Source organism: Genypterus blacodes, unplaced genomic scaffold (genome assembly GCF_046128005.1).
Source record: "Genypterus blacodes isolate CSIRO-AG114 ecotype Tasmania unplaced genomic scaffold, CSIRO-AGI_Gbla_v1 ptg000157l_1, whole genome shotgun sequence".
NCBI classification, from domain to species: domain Eukaryota; kingdom Metazoa; phylum Chordata; class Actinopteri; order Ophidiiformes; family Ophidiidae; genus Genypterus; species Genypterus blacodes.
This window is the reverse complement of record NW_027466958.1, coordinates 72,501-97,500: the sequence shown is the minus strand read 5'-3', so window position 1 is coordinate 97,500 and position 25,000 is coordinate 72,501. Positions and strand designations below refer to the sequence as shown.

Below are 25,000 nucleotides of genomic sequence, written 5' to 3'. Positions count from 1 at the left end.
TCAAACCCCCCAGGCTCAGCTGGGTTTGCCTCACTGAACCCCATCTGGAGGTCCGTTCGTGAAGGCTAATTACCGTGTTCACCTAACACAGGCTGCCGTCTCCCAAACAAACCTATTCAAGTTTTCTTTAAAAGGACTTTCACAGCAATGAAAGCAGAATAGAACGGCTCCGACTGGACCTGATCTCAGGTCAGGGGCCGCCACTGCAGCAGGGACACGCTCATATTGGTGCAGCGTCTCCAGGATGAGGAGCATTTAGGCCAAACGAAATCAGATTACATGAATTCCTCAACTTCCTTTACTTAAATCTAACCGTGATGGGACAATAAGGAAGATAGAGCTACGACATTCATTCACTGGAAAGATTACATGTGATTTCTCTCCTTCAGGTAGAGAGACTGAAAAGATTTGCTCAGAGGTTCAGTGGCTCCAGGCGGCGGTGAAAGGACGGTCATGTTACGGCAGAGTAATCCTAATATAATCCCTCAACCAATTCCCGACACAGATCAGACCATTCTAGATAAAAATGCAGACCTTGTGCGTTACACAAAGGCTGACGTCGACTCTCTGAGTTATTTTCCTCCATCCAGACGCCTCAGAACGCAAACTTGATGTGAAATTCTTCAGAAATACTCATAATGCATTTTTAATGGGCAATTAGCTGGGAAAAGTTGAGATAATTCATCGTCATTCGGCTCTAAAAGCTTATCACCTTAGTTTTGTCTCATCCTGTGTTGTCTCTCTCCCTGATTCAGATCTAAGCTTTCCAAAAATCCAGGTGTTTCTGTAAGCAAACCTTTTTAATTTGACTCTTTAAGAGGCTTAACAGCACAAACTGCAGTCAGAAGCCAATCTAATGTCCTTGCACTGTAGTGGCCTTTTACTATTTCAAGCCCTCCTAACTCCAGAACTGTTACACAAACTTAAAGCAAACATTTTCTGCATAATAAAACGATGAAGAATGAAGGTCACCTTGAGTTCCCTTAGAGAAGATGGATCCCACGAGCTGGGGAAAGATGCAACAGTATTCTTCCACTCAAACTTTCCTCCGTGCTTGAAAGCATCGTGGGATGACCAGAAACTTTAGCTTGAGAAGTTCACATGAGGCCGGCAGAGACGTTTGGAGAGAGATCTATATTTCCCAGCGGCCCGTGCTGACATTCAGTCTGCCCCTTCACTCTTCAGAACCTTTGAAGGCCACATCACCTTGACGCCACGTTGCCATTTGAGACGAACACCACTAACCGTCCTATCATCTGCCTGGATGACCCGACTATCGGCGTCAAACCCTTTCTAAGCACTTTAAGAAACATTTTAAATCATTTAAAGTAGCGCCGGATGATGAGTTGAGACGAGACAGAAGATGGGAAAGTAACAGCTTTTGACTTTAAACAAGTTAGTTTCGAGTGAAAATGCTGAAATGTGGCATTTGTGAGTTTTCCTGGCGCCTGCGCCCGAGGGGAGGGTGTGTGTTTGAATCCCGCCATGTGTCCTGCAGGCGGGCAAAGAGAAGAGAAAGCCCAGGGCTGTTTAAGGAAGTTGTAAAAGTCCCTGCTGAGTACTGAAGTAGGACAGGAGAGAGAGTCAAGGTACATTAGAGAAGTGTCCTTGTAGGGTGTGTGTGTGTGTGCTTGAGTGGGGAAGTGTGTGTGCCAGCCAGCGAGACAGCAAGAGTTTGTGTATTTGCAAGATGTTAATTCAGCAAATTTGGCTGCTTAAATCTGAATGTCAACCAGGCAAATTGTGTGTGTGTGTGTGTGTGTATCTATCTATCCAGTGTATACACACAGACACTTCATCAACCATCTTCTCAAATCATCTCACACCTTTCTGAGTGTGCAGCCAGTGGCCCGTACGTCTGCTCGCCCTCACACAACGCGCCTCTCGTATTCCCTGACAAATCTAGCAGTTACATCGACATGACATCCGGAGGCTCTCAGCGCCCGTCCGTCCTCGCCGCGGAACGTAGACGAGGAAGTGCCTAATGGCGAAGCGCGTGTGGGGAAAAAATGTCAAGCAATTTCATGCCTTTGTGCCTCCGACGTGGCGCCGAGCTGATAATTTAATCAGCAGGGAGAGAGCGGCTTCATTCCTCGACTACGTCAGCCTTTCATCTGTCGTTCATTCACTTGTTTCTGCTCTGTAAGGGAATCTGAGGGGAGAGAGAGAGACGGCTGGAAACCAACAATCACAGAGCAAAAAAATATTTCAAGGAGGAATCGGCAAACTTTACAAATCTAAACCTAAACCTTGTGTTGTAACATTCCCATGATGCAACACGTGGCAATTTGCAGACTCAGCTTAACCTTCAACGTGAGCTAGACTTTTTTTCATAATATCAAATCGGCAGGTTGAGGGTTCATCAGCTTTAGGTCTCTTTACAGACACAGCACAAACCTCTCCTTGCTGATTTGCTCCGGAGAGTGCAGCCTTTACAAGAACGCCGCTGTGATGCTACACTGCTACATCCACACCTGAGACGCTTCACTGCCTTTAATTATCCTCAAAGACAGACCAAACAGCAGGACTTTGTTTAATCTGCTTTATCCCATAGAGGTGGTTCACACACATTCACTCCCATTTTGCTCCCAATTGCAGGTACAAGGGCAGAAAAAGCCGCATGCCCGTACTTTGCTGTGTGATGGTGTCGGTATTACTCACAGCAGCAAACGAGTGAATACAGAGCTCCGGCGCGCGCGCGCGCGCACACACACACACACACACACACACCACTGAGTCTTTGTAGCGCGTCCGCCTGACCCATCAACCACATCTGCGACACCGCACAGCCGTCTTTACCTCAACAGAGATGATCAAAGCTGATACACAACCACCGTAGAAAATAATCACATACAATTTCATTTTCCTTTCAAGAATCATATTAATCCAACTCCTGCATGCACCTTTTAACAAGTTCAGTTACCAGCGTGGTGATCAATCACGCCGGCAGACTGGAGGCTCTGTGTTGAAGCTTGAAAGAGTCATCATGTTAAGAGGCGGCGGCTACAGGGGCCGCGCTGCATTAACGACATCTGTAGCACTTTGTACTGCGGGGCCGTGTTATTTAATACGCCTGCAAATGGCGCTCGCTTCTGTTTTTGTAAAGATTAGATGAAAGTTTAATGATCCCTGTGGGGAAATGGAGGGTTTTGCAGCAGCGCAGGGAAGGATATAGATAAGGAAAGAGCAAATACAAAAGTGGAAGAGATGATAGGATAATGAGTAATGAGCCCAGAAGAGCGTACAGGAATTAACACAACAGATTAAAAAAATAATGTGTCCTGGCTGAGAGATTTACAGGTTAGGAATGTATCTGCCAGTGTGCATCACATTATGAGCTCTGCAGATGCCGGGACATACTGTGAGGCAATGAGGATGTGAATGTCACCGTGCCCCCATAAAAAGGCTCCAAGTAGCCTTAGGAGAGGCACCTAACCCCACTATTCCTCTGTAATGCAGCCGAGCCGCCGCCGCCTCTGCTTCGCCTCGCTCGTCACATTTCTATCCAGCCGCCAGTGACGTGCTTGAACGGTAAAACAAGACATCTGTAGTCTGAACGCTGGTTTTTGCTGTATGCCAGATGAAAAACGAACACCTACAAAGTCTCCAACTAAGTGTCTGACAAAGTCATCTACAAAGTCACCTACAAAGTCTCCTACTGAGTGTTTTACAAAGTGTACAACAAAGTAACCTACAAAGTCTCCAACAAAGTAACCTACACATTTTCTAACAAAGTAACCTACAAAGTCTACAACAAAGTAACCTACAAAGTTTCCAACAAAGTTTCCAACAAAGTAACCTACAAAGTAACCTACAAAGTCTCTAACAAAGTAACCTACAAATTTTCTAACAAAGTAACCTACAAAGTCTACAACAAAGTAACCTACAAAGTAACCTACAAATTTTCTAACAAAGTAACCTACAAAGTCTACAACAAAGTAACCTACAAAGTAACCTACAAAGTTTCCAACAAAGTAACCTACAAAGACTTCAACAAAGTCACCTACAAAGTCTCCAACAAAGTAACCAACAAAGTCACCTACAAAGTTTCCTACAAAGTCCCCTACAAAGTGCAGCCTGGGGTGGTAGAGTGATCACCTGGTAATCGGATCGATTCACCGATCCTCCTATAGAGAGCCTGACGGTGTTGTTGGGCAAGGCACTGAACCCCTAACTACTCCAGATGTACAGTCCGTTAACAAAGTCACCTACAAAGTCTCCTGCAAAGTCACCTACTCCACCCCTCTGTTCCTTTATGAAAGCCTGTTCATTCACATTGAATTCTTTGAAGCGATAACTCTGGGGTCACTTCTCATTGACTTTAATGTAAACAGGCACACACGTCTCCATGTTGTCCTCCACACCAACGATGCAGGAAATAATTTGGGCAAAGCAATAAACTCTAATAATAGAGAGAGAGAGAGAGAGAGAGAGAGAGAGAGAGAGAGAGAGAGAGAGAGAGAGAGACCGTTACGCAACGACACAGACAAATCACATGGGGTCACTTGTGTTCTCTCCCTATCCTGAAATACCCGACTGAACAACAGGAACTACACAAATAGATGTTTTAGATGTTTTACAGACAGACAAACAGATGGACAGACGGATGGAGAGATAGATAGATAGAAAGAAAAGTGGGTAGAAATAGAAATAAAAAGATATTTAGTAGAAAGACAGAAACAGAGATGAGAGAAAAGCAAAAGCTCTCTCTCTCTCTCTCTCTCTCTACCTCTCTCTCTCTCTCTCTCGCCTCATCTCTTGTCCTTCTACAGTCATCCTATCAGTTTTCCTCTCGTTCCTCCGCCTGGTCCCTGGCCTCCCGGCTGGATGCTGGCCGCGCTCGCTCTCTCTCTCTGCTGGAGACGTTCAAACTGAGACGTCCCGGTGGTGGAGAACACCTCCCTCCTTCTCTCTCTTCTGACATCTATTTTCTTCTGCAGTTTCTCCGCCCCCCCGTCTCCTTTTATCCCACCTCCACATTCATTCATTCCCCGAAGTCTATTTCATGTGAGCTTTCTCTCCATTCCACACACTCCTTTACAAATGTTCCCTTTGAGTTCTGTTCATTTCAAGCCCGCTCACCAAAACTATTAATCTTGAAAAGTTTGAATATTGAGTTTTAGAAATGTACTTTATTCCTGCTGCTCGGAGAAAACACACACGCCACAGTATCCAATATGTGAGCAGCTGTAATTGCAGTTTTCTCCATTAAAACCACAGTGTAATGAAAGAAAATTAACTCTAAAAAGCACACTGGAGGACCACTAAAGGCATTTTGGCTCACACTCGTCACGGGCCCTGTCCCAGCTTGGGGCCCGTGGCAGTTTGTGTCAGCATGTCTGCACTGCCCTCAGGGAGTGTGAGGCGGTGCAGTATCACAACAACACATAACAAACAAGTGAAAAGTAACTTTGACTGAGATAAGAAGCAATGGATGCCAACGCCGCTGCATGTGAATAAGTGATGACACGTCTGGATACATGCTACTGTTCAAACAATACTCAACAATTCAACACAGCTGCTTCCTGTGTTTATATGAGGAGCATGTGTTTGTGTATTTGTGATGCACACACACATTCACCACTGTGCTTGTTTGGTGTTTTTCTGTCATTTATCTGCTGTGATTTCAGCCTCTAGTCGTTTGTGAAAAGCTTTTATCCTCACTGGAATATTTGGGCTCCTCGTCTGTCAGTTACAAGGCACACACACACATACACACACACACACACACACACACACACACAGCCATGCACACAAGGATTCCCGTACACTCATATGCACACAGTGAACAGATGTGTAGCAATATGGTGAGACTCCTCAATATTTACCTTGTGCTGTTTTGCTATTTTCTCTCTGAAGATGTTTACAACAGCTGATCGACAATAACAAACAATGACAGAGTGACTTTGCACATCATTTGCTGGGCCAACGTCCCGAATCTTAACTCTTAAATGGGACGTAACGTGTAGACTTCAACGTTTTCAGTCTACATCCAGACATTTGAGATCCTTTAATGCGCAAAGAAACACATTCAAGCTACAGCACCAATGTGCACACAGAGTGAAAACATGCAGTCAGGTCCACCTCTGACGCAGCCTGCTGATTGGCCAACTCACACCGCAGTATTTTGAGCAGTAGTGTGGGAAAGTGTTGTGTTGTGTATTACTGCTGATACGACTACAACTTTAACTTTGGGATGATGATGTCACATGACACTAAAGGCGCCGAGTTCTCCGTGTCAGAAACTACAGCAGCATTCCCGGAGACGATAAGAATTCAACACACACACACACAAAAACACAGAGAGAATTCAGATACATTATGGATCGTTCCCATGGCTGTGCTGGCTTGTTATTCGCCTCTCTGCCTCTCTGCCTCTGTTCTCAATGATTTTCACTGCGAGTCGAATCAATAAGAGACAGAACAGAGCCGGGCAGGGCTGATTGTCCTTGTTGTACCTGAGGTGTATGTATTACACAGTTGAAAATATTAAAAAAATCCACTACACTGTTACTGTGGTTCTCTTTTACAAGCTGAGTGTTCCTTTCTATTGGAAAACTTTAAGCAATTTATTGAATGAATGTTAAATGTATTCATCTATTTCTAATTAGGCACACAATGGAATTCAGAACAGTTGAGAAAGCCCCTGGTATAAAGTCAAATTCATTACGAGTGCGATAAGGATTTCGATAAGGACTTTGAAGACAAAGCTTGATGTTTGTGGTGATAACACGCACAACCAGAGAGCAACAAAGGGTGAAAGCAAAGAAAACTAAGTCCTCTTTCCACAAAACATGCAATCGATTCCTCCATCAGCTTGTGCCTTAGCTGAAGAACAGCCATTGTTCAGACGCACCATGGAAGTCGAGAGGCATTCTTCAGGAGAAATTGTGCAATTGTGGTGATGAGCTTCTCCCAGAGGCCGCTGGTTCAAAGTGAAGGAGGCTCGCTCACAACTTTAATGATTTTCCAATTACTTCAATAACAAGCACGCCAACTTTTTACATCAAAAAACAGCTAGGGGCAGGTTTCCTCTGTATTTTGGCACTAATTAGGTGCTGGTTTGTCCTCCTACACTGTGCACCTCCATCTGGCTGCTCCCTGGAAACCTGGTTTAGAAAGTCAACTACGCTGCAAGACGACAAACTTTCCAAGTGTGTAGGAAGTGGGACTCATTTGGGTAGAAATCTTGTTTCTGTCTGACACTTGAAGTTTGTACGTTAACTAACCTAACTCGTAACGAGAGCAAACTCTGAAATGCATTTCTAAATGTTTAACGAAGGAAAGGTTCAAGGGACATACGTGTATATGAGGCGTGACCTTGCTATTCAGGTTTTTCGCAGCGACAAACGTGCTAAGTGTTTACGCCGTCATGCTTGTGACTTTTCCATTTTCTTATCCGTCTCTCAGGGAGGAAAGCTGGAGCTGGAGCTGCAGACTTTCATTCCATTCTCTGACCTCATCTAAACTCAAAGTTTAGAGAAGTTGCCTGTGTGGGTGATGGAGGACAGGAATATGGAGGCCACAGGCTGAATCACTTCCCTCCTGCCCTCTTCATGGACTCGTAAAGGTTTACAGGCTGTAATTGGGTTACATTAGAAGCACCCCGGGAACATTAAAATATATCAGTCCTCTTGTCTTTTAGGGACCTACGAGCTTATAAAACAAATTTGGGTCCCAACTTAAGGTCCTGGCACGCGAGCACAGCACCTCAGGAGCCGTTAAAGAGCCAGAGCCAGAAGGCCGCTTTGAAAGGCTCAACCTCACAGCAAGTCAGCGCTAAGATGCCTTTTCCTGATTGGTTTAGCTAAAGGCAGATGCTCAAGAAGGAAATAAATGTCCTGCAAATGCCACTGAGTTGGAGGAAGCTGAGCTAAATACATAAATACATGTAAACATTTTTATCTTTGAAGCACTTTTATAACTCACGGTTTGTTTTGGTTAGCTCAATTTTGGTGTAGCTGCTCTTATTTGATGAGTAAATGATATCCAGGGACATCTCTGCTGATCACCTTGATTTTATAGACAACTGTGTGTGTGTGTGTGTGTGTGTGTGTGTTTATGAGAGAGAGACAGGGATGCGGGGTGAAAATGTATTCGTGTGACTACGTGACCATGATGCAGTGCGATGGCCTCTCGCACATAAAGACCTACATTACAGCTCTCAGACGTGCGCCCCCTTATATTACTCTGCTGACAATCAAACACCTCGGGGTCGTATTTGAAATTGCAACAATTAAGGCCATCTTAGCAGGTGGCACAAAGCCGCCTCTCTCATCCAGCACCGCATGAGTATGAATTTGATGTAGTCACAAAGCCCAGGGCACGCTGGAGATGACAAGCTGCGATTTTAATGCTGCGCCCGGATCGCCATGCTTATTTTCCGCTTGTAAACTAATTCACTGGAGCTTAAAAAGAAACTGGACCCACAAAGAAATGATGGAGATGCTGGAGACGAATAAACAGTTTGGTCCGACAAGATCTCAGCCAAGCATGGTGAGAACATCCTGACTCACTCCACAAGTGTCCTGGTGTGTTTTGCCTAACTGAATGACAGAAAGCCGTCACTTTAACGGATCAGCGATGCCGGCTGAGCAGCAGAACACATGTTTGAAAGGGTCCAATGTGAAGTTGTTAGTGAGCCGAGACATTGAGTTAACCCAGGCTGAACGTTCCATCGACAGTCAGAATAGAGCAGACGTTATAAGATGAGATAGGCAGAATAAGAGTACAATCAACACTCCACGCCTTAAGCTGCAGGCGGCGTAGGGGTCAGTTGTTAACTAGCCGGGATGCACGAACAGACCAAGGCGAGACCAGAGCACTATGTCCTTTCTTTTGTTTGCAGCTGTGGCTCTCACCGCCATCATCTCAGCCATTTAATCAGCTGCTATTTTACATCTGGAACATGAGGTGAACAGAGTTAACACAAATTACCTGTTTGCTTCAACAGAAAACTGACCGCCCTCTGGATCCCGAGGGACAAGGGGCGAAAGCCGCAAAGGAAGAACAGAACAAAAGGTCAAAGAGCGGAGGAAAGTACTCGGGCAGCGACAACTCACGGAGATCCGATCGAATCTGGACGGAAACATGCAAAGCGTCCGACGGAGGGACGGACAGAAAGATGGAGAACGGAAGACAAAGACGAGATGGCCGAGAACAAATCCGGCCCTTGGCAGGAGTTTGCTCTCTCCAGGTCAAAGCTCTTTGAAATTCATACAAGACTACAATGAGAACACACTCTTCCTCAGGGCCTGGTGAAGAAGAGAAGGTTTGCACAAATCCTGGGGGGGAGGATTTAGTGCCTTTATCTCTACTTAGTCTATTAAAGGAACATCATGGGTCATGGGAAGCAGCTCCGACACAAGCACAGCCTGTACGCGCCTGACAGCACTGACTGAATACTAAGCTGCCTCATAAACATGTGGGCACGTTTCAACATGCAAGCTGCTTTCATTAAATACCACCTCCTGTGCGTGGAAGGAACATATGTACTCTCTCTGTGTACACACTTCATTAACATACCCAGCTCCTTATGCATGAATCCTTTGGCCTTCTCTTCATAGATCCAGATAAGCTCAGGAGATGCAATCATACGCGTGTTCCCCCGTGGGCTCACAGCAGGGGGTAAACACGCTGACGAGCACAGCAAACAGACAACGGGGGGCTCGCGAAGAGGAGGTCCGATTTCATTTTCAAACTGACATTTAACGAGAAGCAACCGACTGCAAAAAGCATTGATATGTTTGCAGAATCCGTTTACAAATATGGAAATCAAACACAAAACCTATGGAAACTCCCCTGATCACAGCTGCGTCCTCACAAACCTGCATCGCTGCCTAGAGACCAATTTTCCCCCGCAGTGTTCTCAATGTTTTTTAAAAGCCAAATCCTTTCCCATGCCCTTGACGCCGGCGGGGCTCAGAGCTCTGGTGCGCTGGCGTTTAACTTACTGGGATGGAAGGACGGACAGACGGAAAAAGAGCTGAGGGAAGGGAGGAGGAACGGGGCCAAAAGCTCAAATCCTCCAGCGGTGTCCTTGCTAGTGTGAGGCCTGACTCTCCCTCCCCACAGAGAAGCCTTCCCATGACCCCTGGACTCAGATAAGGGGCTGGGGGGCATGGAGAGGAGGGATAACGTGATGAAAGAGTGGATATAAATTGGGATATCGACTGTGCAGCAGCTTGTTTCTCCCTGCAGATGAAGCCGGTGGAGACCTGAGGTAACCCAGCCTCAGACAGCTGTCAGCAAATTGATGCTGCCGTCTGAAACTCCTCAAACTTTTTTTTCCCCTTCCTTCAGTCAGTTAATTGTTGATTGATTAATGGGAGCGCTCGCCTTCTTGCAGCGTCTGCAGGTACGTTTCCTATGACCCAGGCCCGCTGCAGCGCCTCTGTGCTCTGACCTTATCAAAGACTTTATTATTCTCTATATTTGTTCTGCTCCATTCTATTTCATCTTTCATTTGCCGTTTCACTGTAATGCTTCATCAGCGCCCTCACCTCTCTATCCCTCTGTAGGATTGCTTCCTGTTCTCTCCTCGCTTAATATTTTGGAGCTCTCTCCAGTTTAAGGGGAAGCGCTGTTTTATTTCCGTATTTATCGCCGGCCTGCAAAGCCATTTGAGCCGGCGGTTAAAAGGCTACGCAGATAAACTTGACCAGACTTGTTTGTCATTTCCCCTCCCTGCCTTTCACTGTTTTTGGTGAGCAAAGCCTCTGAAAAGACGCGATGACCTTCAGCGATATCCAGTGTGAAACACAGTGGCTACAGATAGCATCAGGATAAAGTAAGAGGCAGAATAGAAACTATAAAAATAAGACGATATGCCCAATCGCTCTACACAGAGATGAGGCCGAGTCACACACACACACACACACACACACACTTAAAACAAGGACGTTATAAATCAATAGGAGCAGCCAAAGTTTAAACATATGGCTGCTGATAGTGAATAATAAGCCTTAGACTCAACACACACCATACAAACACAAACCACAAAGCCTCTGCACAGATACTTTGTGCCTCTGTTTGGATATTTGACCATTAAAGCAGATTTGCCTGACACAGAACGAATAAAATAGAAACGCCTCTCTGTCTTTTTCTGCTCCAATCAATTGAGAACAGCAAACACTGCGTTTTACTGCAGGCGTGGAGTTTTTATTTCTCTTGTTGGTATTTTGAATCAAATCAAAGTTTAATCAGCGGCCTTTGTGTCGGCACTTTCCCGCCTGTGTTTGTTGATTGATTTCTGGACTCAAGTCACTGCGCTTTCACCATCTGGGTTCATTTAGAAAACACACACACACACACACATCCAATCCACAATCACAACCATGACAATAATAAAACCCAACACTGGTGGTTTATGCCTTTAAATACAGACACCAGTGTTTGGGTTTAATCAAAGTATGACGCCATGGCAACTGTCAATTTCAATCTTTTTGCATTTGTAAACATGAAAGCACCTCTGAACAAAGAACTTCATGTTGTCCACAAACACACACACCGACACACACACACACACACACACCCGCACACACACACACACACACACACACACACATAACTTTGAGCATTTCCTTATTTTCCACGAATGATAATTTGAATATTAGATCGCCAAAATTACAATAATAACATGGAAACATAGAAATTGTTGTGTGTGTGAATAAGAACAACGATGTCAGCCAAACATAACAAATCAATAAACTTAATTGAACAAATGAATGACAGAGCAGTAGCACTAAATAACAGCATGTGAAATTAAAACAGACACACACTCCCAAAAACACAAGCCCCGACCTTTCACTGTGTCACACTCCTGCCAAGACTGGCCAGCTCTCGTCCCACGTAACGCAGTACTCCAAGGATAACAAGGGAGCGTTGCCTTCAGACGGTCACGGTGGATTTATGGGTGGAACAAGAACTCCCAGCCGAGCCGAGCGGCACAGCGGCCATGGCTCAACCTCCTCCTCTCCTTTTAGCAGGGTTAATAAGCCTCGAAAAAACAATAAATGTCTGATTAGAAAGTCAAAACAAGGACTTTGAGGGACTAAATCTGCAGCTGTTGTAGATTCTTTGTGGGTTCCAGCTCGCAAAACACATTATTGATGCAGTTATAATATTGATAATGCAGTTATAAGAGTCCGTGACGTCTTTACAGCTTGATTAATCACTGTCAAAAACCAACTCCGCCACTTTCATACACCGCTGCCTGAACATACGTCTGCACCTGATACTCCTGTCCTCAACTTTTATGTGGAGCCGATATTCTTGTCCTTGTGCGTGGAAACTTTTTTCTTTTTTTTTCTTTTTCATGCACCTTAGGCTGTGCTCAGCCTGCTGTGGCTTTTTGTAGTTAAACTGCAGCCTCAGCTCCACGTTGTGCTGATAATGAAAAGCAGGTTTGTTATCACAGCGGCTCTCTGCAGTCGCTGCCACTATCAGTAAACTGTACCAGCCACAACTCTCATTTACAAAGTCCCACAACGCCGCCACTGTGCTCCCCTTGAAGGAACAATCCACTCCCAGCTCCGCCTCAGCTTCTCCCTCTGCGCTCGCTCTGTTGTCGTTGCAGTCGGCTGCCTGCATTTTGTCACATTGCCCCCCCTCCCTCCCTCCCTCCCTGCCTCCACCCCCCGACGCTCCTTGTGATTTCGTCCGTCACTGTCGGTGAAATGTTAAACATTTCTCTGTGCTGTGCATTAAAAAAGATGCCAGGCACAGCACTTTCCTCCAAAGCAGTCACTCCCCGTCCTCCTTAGAGCAGAAAAGCACCTGGAAACAGGCAGAACAGCGTGAACATGGCTCAGAGTGATGATCACACTGGAGGCTTTGAAGACGCCACGTAGAGCATTCGTGGAGAGTTCACCGCCGAGCGCTTTGTCTCTCTGCTGCGGCGGCGTAACCCGGTTACAGCTCTTTGTGTCGTGCATTCGCCTCACTTCAGACTGGATCAAATCTGCATTCCGCTGTAAAGCTCCTGCAGCATTGCCATCCATTTACAAGTATTGAACTCTTCATTGCGCCCTACTCCGCTCAATACACACACAGCACCTGGAGTTGCCCATACTTTGATTGGATAACACCAGGACTTTCATCTCTTTCCTTTCCCCGTATTTCAAACAAGATTTATGCTTTGTTTACTTGTGTCAAAGTTTTGGCCTCCTTCTCCACGGTGCAGCGTTTTATGATTGGAGCCTGAATGAACGAATGGGAACAATCAAAGTCTTTCCACAAGAGCTTTTCATATCAGGGAGAGTGAAACAGGAACTTCAGAGATATCACATCGGTTAGCTAATCTGATAAACAGCTACACCGTCATCATCAATCATTAGACTCATCATCAACCAAACTGAATCAGCTTCTATTATGGTGTCAGGGATGTCTTCAGTCAGCTATGACCTGCCCAGGGGCTCCAGCGGCAGAAGAGATCATCTGCCGTGTATTATTATTGCGCACTGTCCCTTTAAATAAATTAACTTTAACTTAACATTGTCGTTCCTCATTGAACTTGAATGTGAAGGAAACGAGCAGGACCTCTCTTATTACTACGACTGGCCGCGTTTGATCCTGCAGCCGGCGTGAGTTCCTTATTATGTCCTCACACACACACACTCACACACGGTCTCACTTTTAAACTGTAAGATAGATCATTAGCTTTAAATGGACGCAGCCCTGCTCATTACATGAACCATTTACCTTCACTGCCACACGCTACACTTTTCATAAGAAAATGGGGCGGGAAAAGAAGAAGAAGAAGAGAAGACGAGCAGGTCGGGATGAAGGAGACATGTTGACAGAATGGGAACAAGGAAGAAGGAAGAGCGTGAAAATGGAAAGATGGATAAACAGATTAAACTCCGCGACAGGAAACCTCGACGAATTTAAAAGTAGAATAAAGTCAAGAAGCTGTGACTTTTTATGATGAACACACCTCAATTAAAAATCTATTTCTGTGATAATGACGACGCTTTCACTTTGTTGTTTCTTTCCCGGCCATTAAACAGCTAATGAGTGACAACATGGAGAGGGGGGAGGATCTGAGGCATGACATCGCTTTTTATGATTCTAGCTCCTATGGTTTGTCATTAAACCTGCGGCGGGCGCTGGATGGAGGTCAGTGAAGTGTGTGTGTGTGTGTGTGTGTGTGTGTGTGTGTGTGTGTAAAGATATATGGGTGTCAGTTTCTTATTATGTGCATGTTTCACTTCACGACCTCTGTGCGTTGTGTTGATGGGTTCTGTGCTGGCGTACGATGTGGACACACTCATGAGCTCATACAGAAGTTGATGATATAAAACAAAGTAACAAAGATGTCCGACATGTTGGATTACACAGCGATCAGGCAGTCCAACGCTCCCTTTTCCTCTCCTCCTCCACAGGCTGGCTTATCTGACCCAGCCGACCCAATGTTCTCCTCCTCCCTCCCTCCTCTCTGTCCCCAACGACTGCTATTTCCTCCAACCTCTCCTCCTCTCCACGTTTGTCCACCCTCCTCTTCCTCTCATGTGGTTTCGATTTCAGTTACACTTTTGTTTAAACACTTCCACCTTTTGTATCTTACAATCATCACACTGGCAGTTTTTGTTGACGTATAGAATAAGATCCTCTACAGCAGCAGGAGAGGAAAGAGGGAGGACATTGGATCAGGGCCCATTTCAACCCAAAGTTAGGGTTTTTCACACTTGAGCAGTTTAGTGCCCTTGAGCCGGACTCAGGCACCTTCACCCCCTTTGGTTTGAATTCCATTGAACTCTTTAAAATAACCTCAAGGTGATCTATTGATCCGTAGCGGACGCATCCAAACGCCCGTTGAGGACGTGAGTTTGTTGGTGGTGAGGTGAACCGACCACAGCTGATCTGCTGCTTGATCCTGGGCCCGACAGGCGCAGGTGCACATCTGTCACATTATGCAAACTGCACACTTGATCACCCTTAAATTTAACAGATGGGGTGAAAACATGGAACAAGTTAATCAAACACGTCCTCTCTCATCACCTTGTTCTGAACGCTCTTCTATCTCCTTTATCCTCCCTTTATCCTATCCACTACATCTCTCTCTCTCTCTGATGTCAGCGGACTTGACACCCCTGCTCAGGTGTTGTATTCGTCTCATTTTGCTGCATTATTTCATCTCTTCTTTGTCATTTATTCTCTTTCACCTGTGGTTCCTTGTTGCACACCTGGGCGTTCAAGGGGACAGCATCTCTCTTTGGATGGACTCCCCTGAGCTTTCTTCCTTTTTCCTTATATGTTGAGTTTTAGAGCTTTAGACTGGGTCAGGAGCTGGGTTTTCAAAGCCTCTGAGACTTGGTTCAGAGACTATTGGTTCATAAGAATAAACTTGACTTGACTCTCTCTTTCTTTGTCTCTCTCTCTCCCTCTCTTTTCCCTTTCCTGGCCATTAGCCACTGGGTCCATCTTTCAGGTAATCCTTTCTGACAATACCCAAATGAGGCTGAGACACCAGCATTAAGGGTGCTTCATGTGGCCCTGGAACACTCCCAAAACCACTTCAGAGAGTCAAGGAGTGGATGACACACACACACACACACACACACACACACACACACACACACACACACACACACACACCGGACACACACACCGGACAAACACACACACACACACACACACACACACACACACACACACACACACACACACACACAAACACACACACACACACTTATCCTAGCTGTTGTGACCCATTTAAATCAACAGTAGACAAGCAGCCTGAACTCTCAGTGGTTGAAGATGCAGTAGATCAGACTGAGCTGCTTTAATCAACACACATTGTTTGTGAGAAAACACTCAAACTCATTTGTACCATCATTTGCTACATTTGTACACACACAAAAGGTAAACAACAAACTACAATTATAGTTACTTGAATTTCCCCAGGACCAGTCGTCATTTACTCTGATTGCTAACAGGCAGACATTTCTGTGCTTTAACTTGGTCGGACACATGTTTCTGTGTTTCTATACCGCGGTGGAACAAACGCAGTCCGTTCACAACCTGTTTCCATGGAACATCATCCCTTCAATTACCTGGAAATCAACCGTGTTGGTCCATAAACATTGAACAGGTGCTTTTATGCCCCAAAATGACAAATGGAACATCTTACACACATGCAAAGAACACAAGAGCAGGAGTGAGTCATTTCAAACAAACAAACACGCTTCTGCTACTGCTTACATATGAACAACTGACTGAACCCTGCACACACAAGCATATGGACAAACCGCTGGAATGACTTACTTTAGGTCCTGGAAGGGTTCCGCCCGTACATGCGACGTCTCTACAGAATGGCTGAACACCACGCCCTCGTTCCCTGGAGACAGGAGAGACAACAACAGCGCCGTATCACTGCAGTGTATTTCTGCTCTTAGCCGGAGCTGAGGCAGACACTTAAAATGCATTACGCTGCACTCAGATACATAATACAGTGTTTAACCCCCGTGTCCAGCAGGGACCTCTGCTGAAGCCTGGATCCCTGAGCAGATGCTCGGGAGGGGGGGGGACCCAGCCTGTACTTCCTGCTGAAGCTGGAGAAAACTTCAGGGCTGCTGAAAATTTTACGCCACACAGAACAACTTCACCCACCGTCAGCCCCAGACAGAGAGAAGCCCATACCTCCATCGAGGCTGAGTAGTCTGTACCCTCAATGATGAAATCACCTACAAACGTTTGTTTAGGCTTTGAAATTTTGTTTGTTTGGTCCAAAGGTTATTGACAAAATCTACCTGTTGTTTGAGAGCCATAGGTTGATTGATTGTTTCTTTTTTTGTTAACTCAAGTTTGGTTACATTGGACAAAAAATGTAAAAGTGCTGATTACAGCGCCCCCATCAGGCTGACAGGCACCAATATTGAAGGTGTGTGTTCTAATTAACCACGTAAACATGTGAACCAGCTCATCAAGTTTGATTGACATACATCACAAACTTTATGAGACATCCTGCTGGCAGATACGTCTGAAAACACAACCCTGCTTGGCAGAGGCAATGACTGGAACGCTTTCACCCCCTCTTCCTCCCTCCCTTCCTTCTTCCTACAGCTTGCCAATTACTCTGGCTGTTGAGTGCATGATTCTGTCATACGTGTGCGTGCGTTAAAAGCTGCATTCATGTCTACAGAGGCATTTCTTCTGGAAATATGTATGTACACACACACACACACACACACACACACACACACACACACACACACACACACACACACACACACACACAGGGCTGTGAGTAAATTACAGACAGAAACAGATATTGCTGTGCAGTAAACAAACATTTGGTGACAATATTTCATCTCTTTCCACTTAAATCCTCTTTAAGTGAAATGAGATGTTCTTCTGCCATCACCTGGCTCTGCTCCATCCTCCATCTTTCTCATGTCACTCTCTTATTACCCCACACACACAACCTTTCTCCTCACTCCCTCCCTCTTGTTCATCCATCTCTTTCTCGCTAGCTCTGTTTCTCATTATGGTTCTGGCTTCTCGCTCTGCCCTCTGATTTCAGACCTACGTCTTGTTTGCACACACACACACAGTAACGCCACGTAGCGCGGTGTAAAGTTTGTCCTGTAATGACCTCACTACCTTGGAGGTGTGTGGAACAATACACACATTAGTTCATTAACATTTACTACCCTATTGCAACTGACTGACTAGTTCCCTCAGCTCAGGTGGGAGAGTAATCCCTTTCTCTCTGTGCAGTTACACTAACAGACCAGTAGGAGTCACAAGCCTCAGATCCCATGTTCCAGCTGTTGACCCAGGGACACGGCCCGCTGTGTTTTAATGGACACACAACCGTGCCGGTGGTGCAGCCACAGGGGATCAATCTCTGGCTCTCTGCAGGTGGAAGCGTCCTGTCGCCGTCTCACCTGAGAGCATCGGCGCTCTGTGTCCAATCGATTTCTTCAAAAGCAATTTCAGCAGGTTGGGAATTTGTCTGACTACTGAAAATGTGTTGGCAAAGGTTTTAGCCTGAAGATGTCATGTCTACATGCTGCATGATGGAGTTCCTGATGATAACATGGTGATGATGCGCTTCATGTAGGTACAGAATGTGTGTCCTCACCTGTGACCCTGAGTTTCTCTGTACCAATACTGATCTCCTCTTCATCTGCCGAGAAGAGGACTCTCTCTCCATCAGTGCTCCTCACTTCAAACCTCTGGCACTGGGCCTCCACCATCTCTGAGCCTATGAGAGAGAGAGAGAGAGAGAGAGAGCAGAGGAGAGCGTACAGAGGTTAAAGCGTTCACAACAAAGGCTGCTCCTGGAAACAAACCAGAAAAAAGTGATTCCGACTTAATTTTCTGAAAGTCACTCAATTCTGTAGACCTTATCTGTTCAGCGGGCGTTCCCATCAGGTCAGAGACATCCTTGCCACATTTGATAAACCCAGTGTACCTCTACAGCGGAGGTACACAAGAAACGCCTCAATCTCTTCTCCTCCTACGCCTCACCTTTCCTTCCATCACTATCTGAGCTCTCAGACTAACACCAGCGTCAATTACAAAGCCAGAGTGTCTTGTCAGTCACAATCTAACTTTATTAGCTGCCGTCCATCCAGGATTAGGCCGGTGTTCCATCTCTTCTTTCACTCCCTTCCTCCTCCAGCTTCTCACTGATGACTGTGTGAGAGAAGTCAGATCTGTGTTGGGGAGGACGCCTCACCTTGATGCAAAGTGTGTGTGGACTGCTCCACACGCAGATTCCAGAGGAGAATGTCAGCATTTTATGATTTGACTCACTGATTGATTGTTTTTCCGTCTCGCCCTCTCACTACGGGTGAAGGCAAAACCACGAATCAATCACACCCAGACAGAAGAAGGCAGAGGAGGCTCGGAAAACTCACCAGGAGTGAGTTAGAACATGTAAGGGGTCGACTCATGTGAGGCGGAAGATAACAGAGAAGCTGCGGCAAATTGAAATGAACCTGGGAAGGAACGGGAGCGTTTATGGAGCGAACGCCAAGATAGCTGCTTCTCAGCGTGAAGCAACGTAGTCAGGAGTCATTCATTTCAGACGAGAAGGAGCGGCGGGGCGAGAGCGGAGAGGCGGAGAGGCGAGACGGGCAGAGAGGATGACGAGCTGAGGTCAGGTTTGCGGAAATGAGCGGTGCTTCTGTGAAGCAACGGCAAATTAACGGGTGCAGTGTGTGTTCTTAACTTTGACATCGTGTGAAGAAGGAAGCTTATAGGTGAATATATAATAAAACACACACACACACACACACACACACACACACACACACACACACACACACACACACACACACACTTACAGTATATGAAATGCTACTCCTCATAATAAGCATAACATTGAAACATAAAGCTGAAACTCAGCGGCCTCCCTTCCTTCCTCAGGTGTAATAATCACAGCAGCATAATGAGGATGTGTCTGGTAAAATGAGGCAACGCAACAATCTGATCTTTGATGTTTTGTTCCACTTGTTAGCAAACCTGTAGGCAGCTGCTGTTGATCCTGCGTAAATTAAGTGCTTTTGGTCAATTAATTAGCTCCAGCGAGCGTCTTCCCCTGCTGCAAACGCCGATGTAATTCTGCTGTCACCAATAACAACAGGGCTCCTCGTTAGGCAGACATGTTAATTGATGCTCTGATTTAAATAATCACTTCCTGACAGGATCTCCTCTACGGTCCCATGTTGCTCGCCTCGGCAGGGTTCTCTGATGCTGACGAAGCTTTTGGATTATTTTGCTGGATTGAAGGAGTACAGGGGGCAGCGAACGCATCGCATAACACACACACACACACACACACACACACACACACAGACACACACACACGTCAGTTTAACATTGAAACATAGTGAGGTATCAGAAAGCTTAACTTTATGTCCTGATCTGCCCCTTAAAGACGGTTTCCTCTTTTGCTAACTAAACTTCTGAGAGTTAAAGAAGAAGAAGTGTACGTTGAGCTTTCACATATTTCACTGGAAACTGCACTGGGTCATTTATAAACATAAATGATCAGTGTGTGTAACTATTTATTACTTCACAATGAAGCTTTCAGGCTACAATGAAGTTAGACTGGGGTTTTTCTTTTTGCACCTCGTTTTGTCATCCGAGGCTTTAATTTAAGGCTTGAATGAATAAATGACAGAATGTATTTTTTGTTTGATGAGCTGTGAGGATTCAGCGATGAGAGAGCATTATCCAGCTGATACCTAAAGAAGTGTGGTAGTTACAGACTGTACGTTTTACTACATTCCCCTGTCACAGTCGTACAGATGTGTGGAGTGTTTATGTGAGTGTGTGTGATCAGTATGCATCAGTGTGTCTGCTGCAGCTCATCCTTTCTGCATACGTTCCTCACCACACACGTTAATGAACTCTCCAGCCAAGAAAAGCTTCTTAAACGAGGTCTCCTTTGTCCTGTGGGGAGGAAGTCAGACACACTTTGTCAGATTCAAGTCTACGTGTTCCCAAAGGTCGGGAATTCTGCCGACATGAAGCATCGCACACGTATTTACGACTGCTTTAACCTCTGCTGATGTTGTTACAAATTAACACGCATTCTAAGATCTATGTGTGTGTGTGTGTGTGTGTGTGTGTGTGTGCGCGTGCATGTTCAATAAACTTACTTATTCTAAATCCCAGGAATCTTCGCATCCAAAAATTGTGTATATGGAATCTCTCACACACACACACACACACACACACACACACACACACACACACACACACACACACACACACACAGCCCAAAGGCTTCAGGAGGGCACAAACTATTACCTGGACAACCTTTGACATTTCTATATGCAAATTTCTATCAAATTTGTTATCAAAGCAAATTTGTAGGATGATATTTGCATGACGGCACCACATGAACTCTTCCTGCATGTGAACTATACGTGTGCATGTTTATGCATCAACTGAACCAGAGACAACGTCAGGGATCAATGAGAAACCATCCAGTATCATCTTTATGTTTAGTTTCAATTAGAGATAAAAGAAAGAAGCCTGCAGTTTACATTACAATCATTCTATTTCACCATCACATTTAAGAAATAGAGAATAATGTGTGCAGGCCCTGGATGGCAGCGTTAACTTGCCCATTATTCCAGCCCGTGTCTTATCAGTGGCTCAGCATTCTGCGTGGTGAGTCAGGAAGATACGCTTGTCAGTTTGCCCCTCCTGTCTCCAATGTCAAATTTAATGAATATTCAAAAACCCCACCGGGCTCTTTTGTGAGCTCTGCGAGGGGAAATGTGTACAAAACGCCTTACGCAACACGTGTCACTCAAGTGGAAATGTTTCAAATATACAAGGTAAGAATTCCCTCTGCTGTTAATCCGGTTCGCTTTGCTGTTTTGTTGAAACATTTAAGCGAATTTGGACTTTGTGTTGTATAAATGCTTCACTTAATGTGAGGTCATGGACGTAAATACCATTTCTGAGCCTACGTGAGCAATCCCACACATTTGATCTCCTGTAACCTCCAATGTTTCAGGAAAAAAACAGTCAGCAACTTCTTTATTTTGATGCAGGCGGGCCATAATTAGCAGCGGCGCGTGATTTTGCTCAAAGGTGAGACTAACCCCCCCCCCCACACACACACACACACACACGCACCCCCACCCGCAGAGACAGAAATGTTTCAGGGCTAATGAGGAGAACGAATCCTCTGTGTCATCAGCTTGACAGAAACAAGGTTGTTGTGTCTTTGATTAAAACAGCCGAGCGGAACTTAATTTTGGCGATGCGGGGTTCTACACTTTGATGCAGTGGAAACAAAGGGAGAGAAGAAGAAGAAGAAGAAGAAGAGCTGCAATGTGAACAAAGCAAAGGCAGGCGGAGGTACGGCGTCCTTATTCCTCCTGCTTTGTTCATCGTAACGACTCTCAGAGGCATGAACGGTACAGACAACCACCGGAACCTCAGCACAAGTAAGAAACACACGAGGGAATAGGAGGAACTTGCTGTCAAATGTTGTTGTTTGTCTGTAATTAATCTGACGGAGCAATGATCTGAGATAAGATTACAATCTGTCACAGCTGTGTCTCACTACCCAGCAAGAGAGGGGCACAAAAAGGAGGAAGAGAATGTGGCTGCGTCATCTCAAAAAGTAAACGGCCTGCGACACGACCGTGATGCAACAGCGGGAAACCAGAGGGTCACCGTTCGTCGTCTGACAAGTCGAGCAGCCAGAGAGGGAGACGGAGCAGCGGGCAGACCTTAAATCTCTTCAAGGTGTTTCTCAAGACACTTTCAAAGAAAAAAGGGAATGAGCGAGGAAGGGAAGAGAGAGAGTGTGTGTGTGTGTGTGTGTGTGTGTGTGTGTGTGTGTGTGTGTGCTTGTGCTTGTGGCAAAACTGCACAGCCAAGCACTTTTTTCCCCCCAACTTTTTTGCCACAGGTGGGAGGGTGAGATGTGTAAATAATTCACTCTCCCGGGTACACAAATTATTTATTTAGGGTTGATTACAGTCATTAATAAAGTGAGGTCGGAGAGAAAGAGACAGAGGGAGAGATAAATGAGTGCTGTTTGTCATCCGCATTAATCAAACCGATCTCTAGAGTCATGGCCGTGGGAAGGAGGGAAGATGAAAGGCAGCAAGAGCAGATGAAAGACGGGCAAAGGTTTACATATTCATATACTTTTACACAGAACGCCAAGCAACCGCTGCACAGCAGGGGGTCAGGGCCTTTGTTCAGTTAACAAAACACTGGAAATGAGAGGAAGCTTTTATTTACTAGAAGGGAGTTTGTCTTTTACAGCATGAGCAGAACACACAGGGTTATATATTTAATATCCACATAATAACGCCTCACGCCTGGATTCCTCAAAGAGAAGAGGAGCAGAAAACACCCGACACCGACCGGCTGGTGTAGAATCAGCTGGGAAAACAAACTGTAGCAAGCGGGGAGATGTGTCGGTGCATCTGAGGACGACTTTCAGGACACATTCAGAGAAAAGGGGCCGTCTTCTTGTTTGGTCTAATAAAGCAGAAACAGATCCCACCATCTGTCAGGCCGGGATGCTTCTCCCATCACGCGCTGTAAATACTGCCAGAGGCCAATTTGATGTTTGAGTATTTTGCACCTCGGGTACGACAACCTCCGACAAACTGACCTGAGAGGGCTTCTGATTTGTTAGAAGGACGTGTTCACATCTGTACATGTTTGAGCAGAGAGTGCAGGACATCGTTTGGTATCAAAGCCCTGTTGGCTGTAGGACAGTATGAAGAGTCAACTAGAAGTCTACAAGCAAAGTAAGAAACATATACAGTCTATGTCAGATAAGAAAGAAAGACATTCCAGCATTGCCTCTTCATCTTAGCACTCATCCTGATATTTATACTCAGCTTGGTTTTTGCTTAAAGCCTGAAACCAAACCAACCATTGTATCTGTCTGTATTTGAGAGAATGACTCAGGTTGAATCTCCTGACTCTCACGGCTCAGTTTGTCAAAAGAATCTCAATGCTGAGCTCATAAACCCATCTGAAGCATCGTTTCTCTCTCTGCGAGGCTGAAACGCCGCGAGCTCGACATCGACACGCCACAGAGTGTCAGCGGGGTGAAGTCACTCCAAAGAGCAGCGGATGACGGACAAGTGAGGCGCCGCGGCCCGAAGACATCATCCGGCTCCTCATTTGTATTATTAATGGCTGTGCCCAAAGAGGAGGAGAAGAAGTGGAGACCCAAGACGCAAAAGGGAAGAGGTGAGAGTAAATATGAAGCAACTACTGTACTACAACTGCCTTACACTGCATAGAGAAGGTGGAATAAGACAGGGAAACCTTTACCTGGGCCCATTAGCAGTCACATCCCTTATAATAAGAAATGCATTTCCTGAAGAAAATGAGCCGTGACTGCAATTGCTGAAGGGTTTTGCTGAATTTTCTGTACCTGAATGAATGAATAAGTTTGAGTGACAGCTAAAGGTCAAATACTTTGAAGCTGTTAATTGTTAATAAACAACAGGTGCAGCCACTTAAGCAGGGACCGGGAGCGCTGAGTCAGTCTGAAGGCAGAAAACCCCTGAAGACCACAGGAGGACAACGGGGCTCGTCACCCAAACTCAATCACCTTCATCGTATACTTTCACAATAAGATGAAGACTGCAGACAATCTGGAACTGTGGAAGAAGATCCCTTAAAGAACCCTTGGCTTATGTGATATCAACTCATCTGTACGGCCTTGTGGTGACTTACATGCCTCTGTGAACATAATTACATTAATATCCTGAAGTTAGAGCAAACATAAGCTGCGGGGGAGATAACAATCTGCATTAAAACACAAGTCACTGAGCCCCAACTGAGAAACGTTATTAATTTAACCTTTTACATTTATGAATCTGGTGCCATCTCAGAGTGTGTTAGGCATGGTGGCTCTCACATTATGTTGTTTGTGCAGAGCGATGGAGCTTTCTAACTTATCTCACCGTACCAATGTTCCCTCTACTCCTGTATTAGTCAGCAAGTTAGGCAGTTATGGAGATTTATAAACATTAACATGTTCCGCTATTTGCAGTTACTGTAAATCCCCCTGACTACAGTGTGAGCTCGGCCGGCTGAATGTAAAGGGAACGCGGCGGCGGTGCTTAAGGGGATTGAGCGGCGTTCATAATTGAATGTGGTACTGAAGGCGCTTGGACATTTATCTGATTATTTAAAATGCATATAGTGGAAGTGTTTGCTTGCCAAATATGCCGAGAGGAAGAAGAAGTCGTTAGCGTGAGTCGGTTTACACAGCCTGGCATTATTTGTACTTTGACACGCAGACGACACAGAGAAGCCGACTCTAAAGTATCACAGACCGGGGACTGCAGAGGGGAAATGAGCTGACAGACAAAGCTCTCCTCAGTTTGAGACTAATGTTGGATTTTTTTGCACACACACACACACTGTGTAAATAAATGAATGGAATCGATAAATACAGCTGGTGGGCGCAAACGGCACAAGGAGCGTTCTCTAAGTTGTTTTATCTGTTCCTGAGTGAGTAAGAGGCACCGATGTCGCA

At 45.5% G+C, this 25,000-nt stretch overlaps 1 protein-coding gene across 1 annotated transcript in view; it reads right to left on the bottom strand.

The window, feature by feature from the left end:
* The window catches only part of LOC143013589 (zeta-sarcoglycan-like), a 99,280-nt gene that overhangs the window by 17,331 nt on the left and 56,949 nt on the right, over positions 1-25,000 (bottom strand). Inside the window, exons 4-5 of the mRNA XM_076167264.1 lie at positions 18,089-18,211; positions 16,267-16,339 (exon numbers count right to left, since the gene is read on the bottom strand). Coding sequence (XP_076023379.1) covers positions 16,267-16,339; positions 18,089-18,211 — 196 coding nt within the window. The remainder of the gene's footprint in view (positions 1-16,266; positions 16,340-18,088; positions 18,212-25,000) is intronic.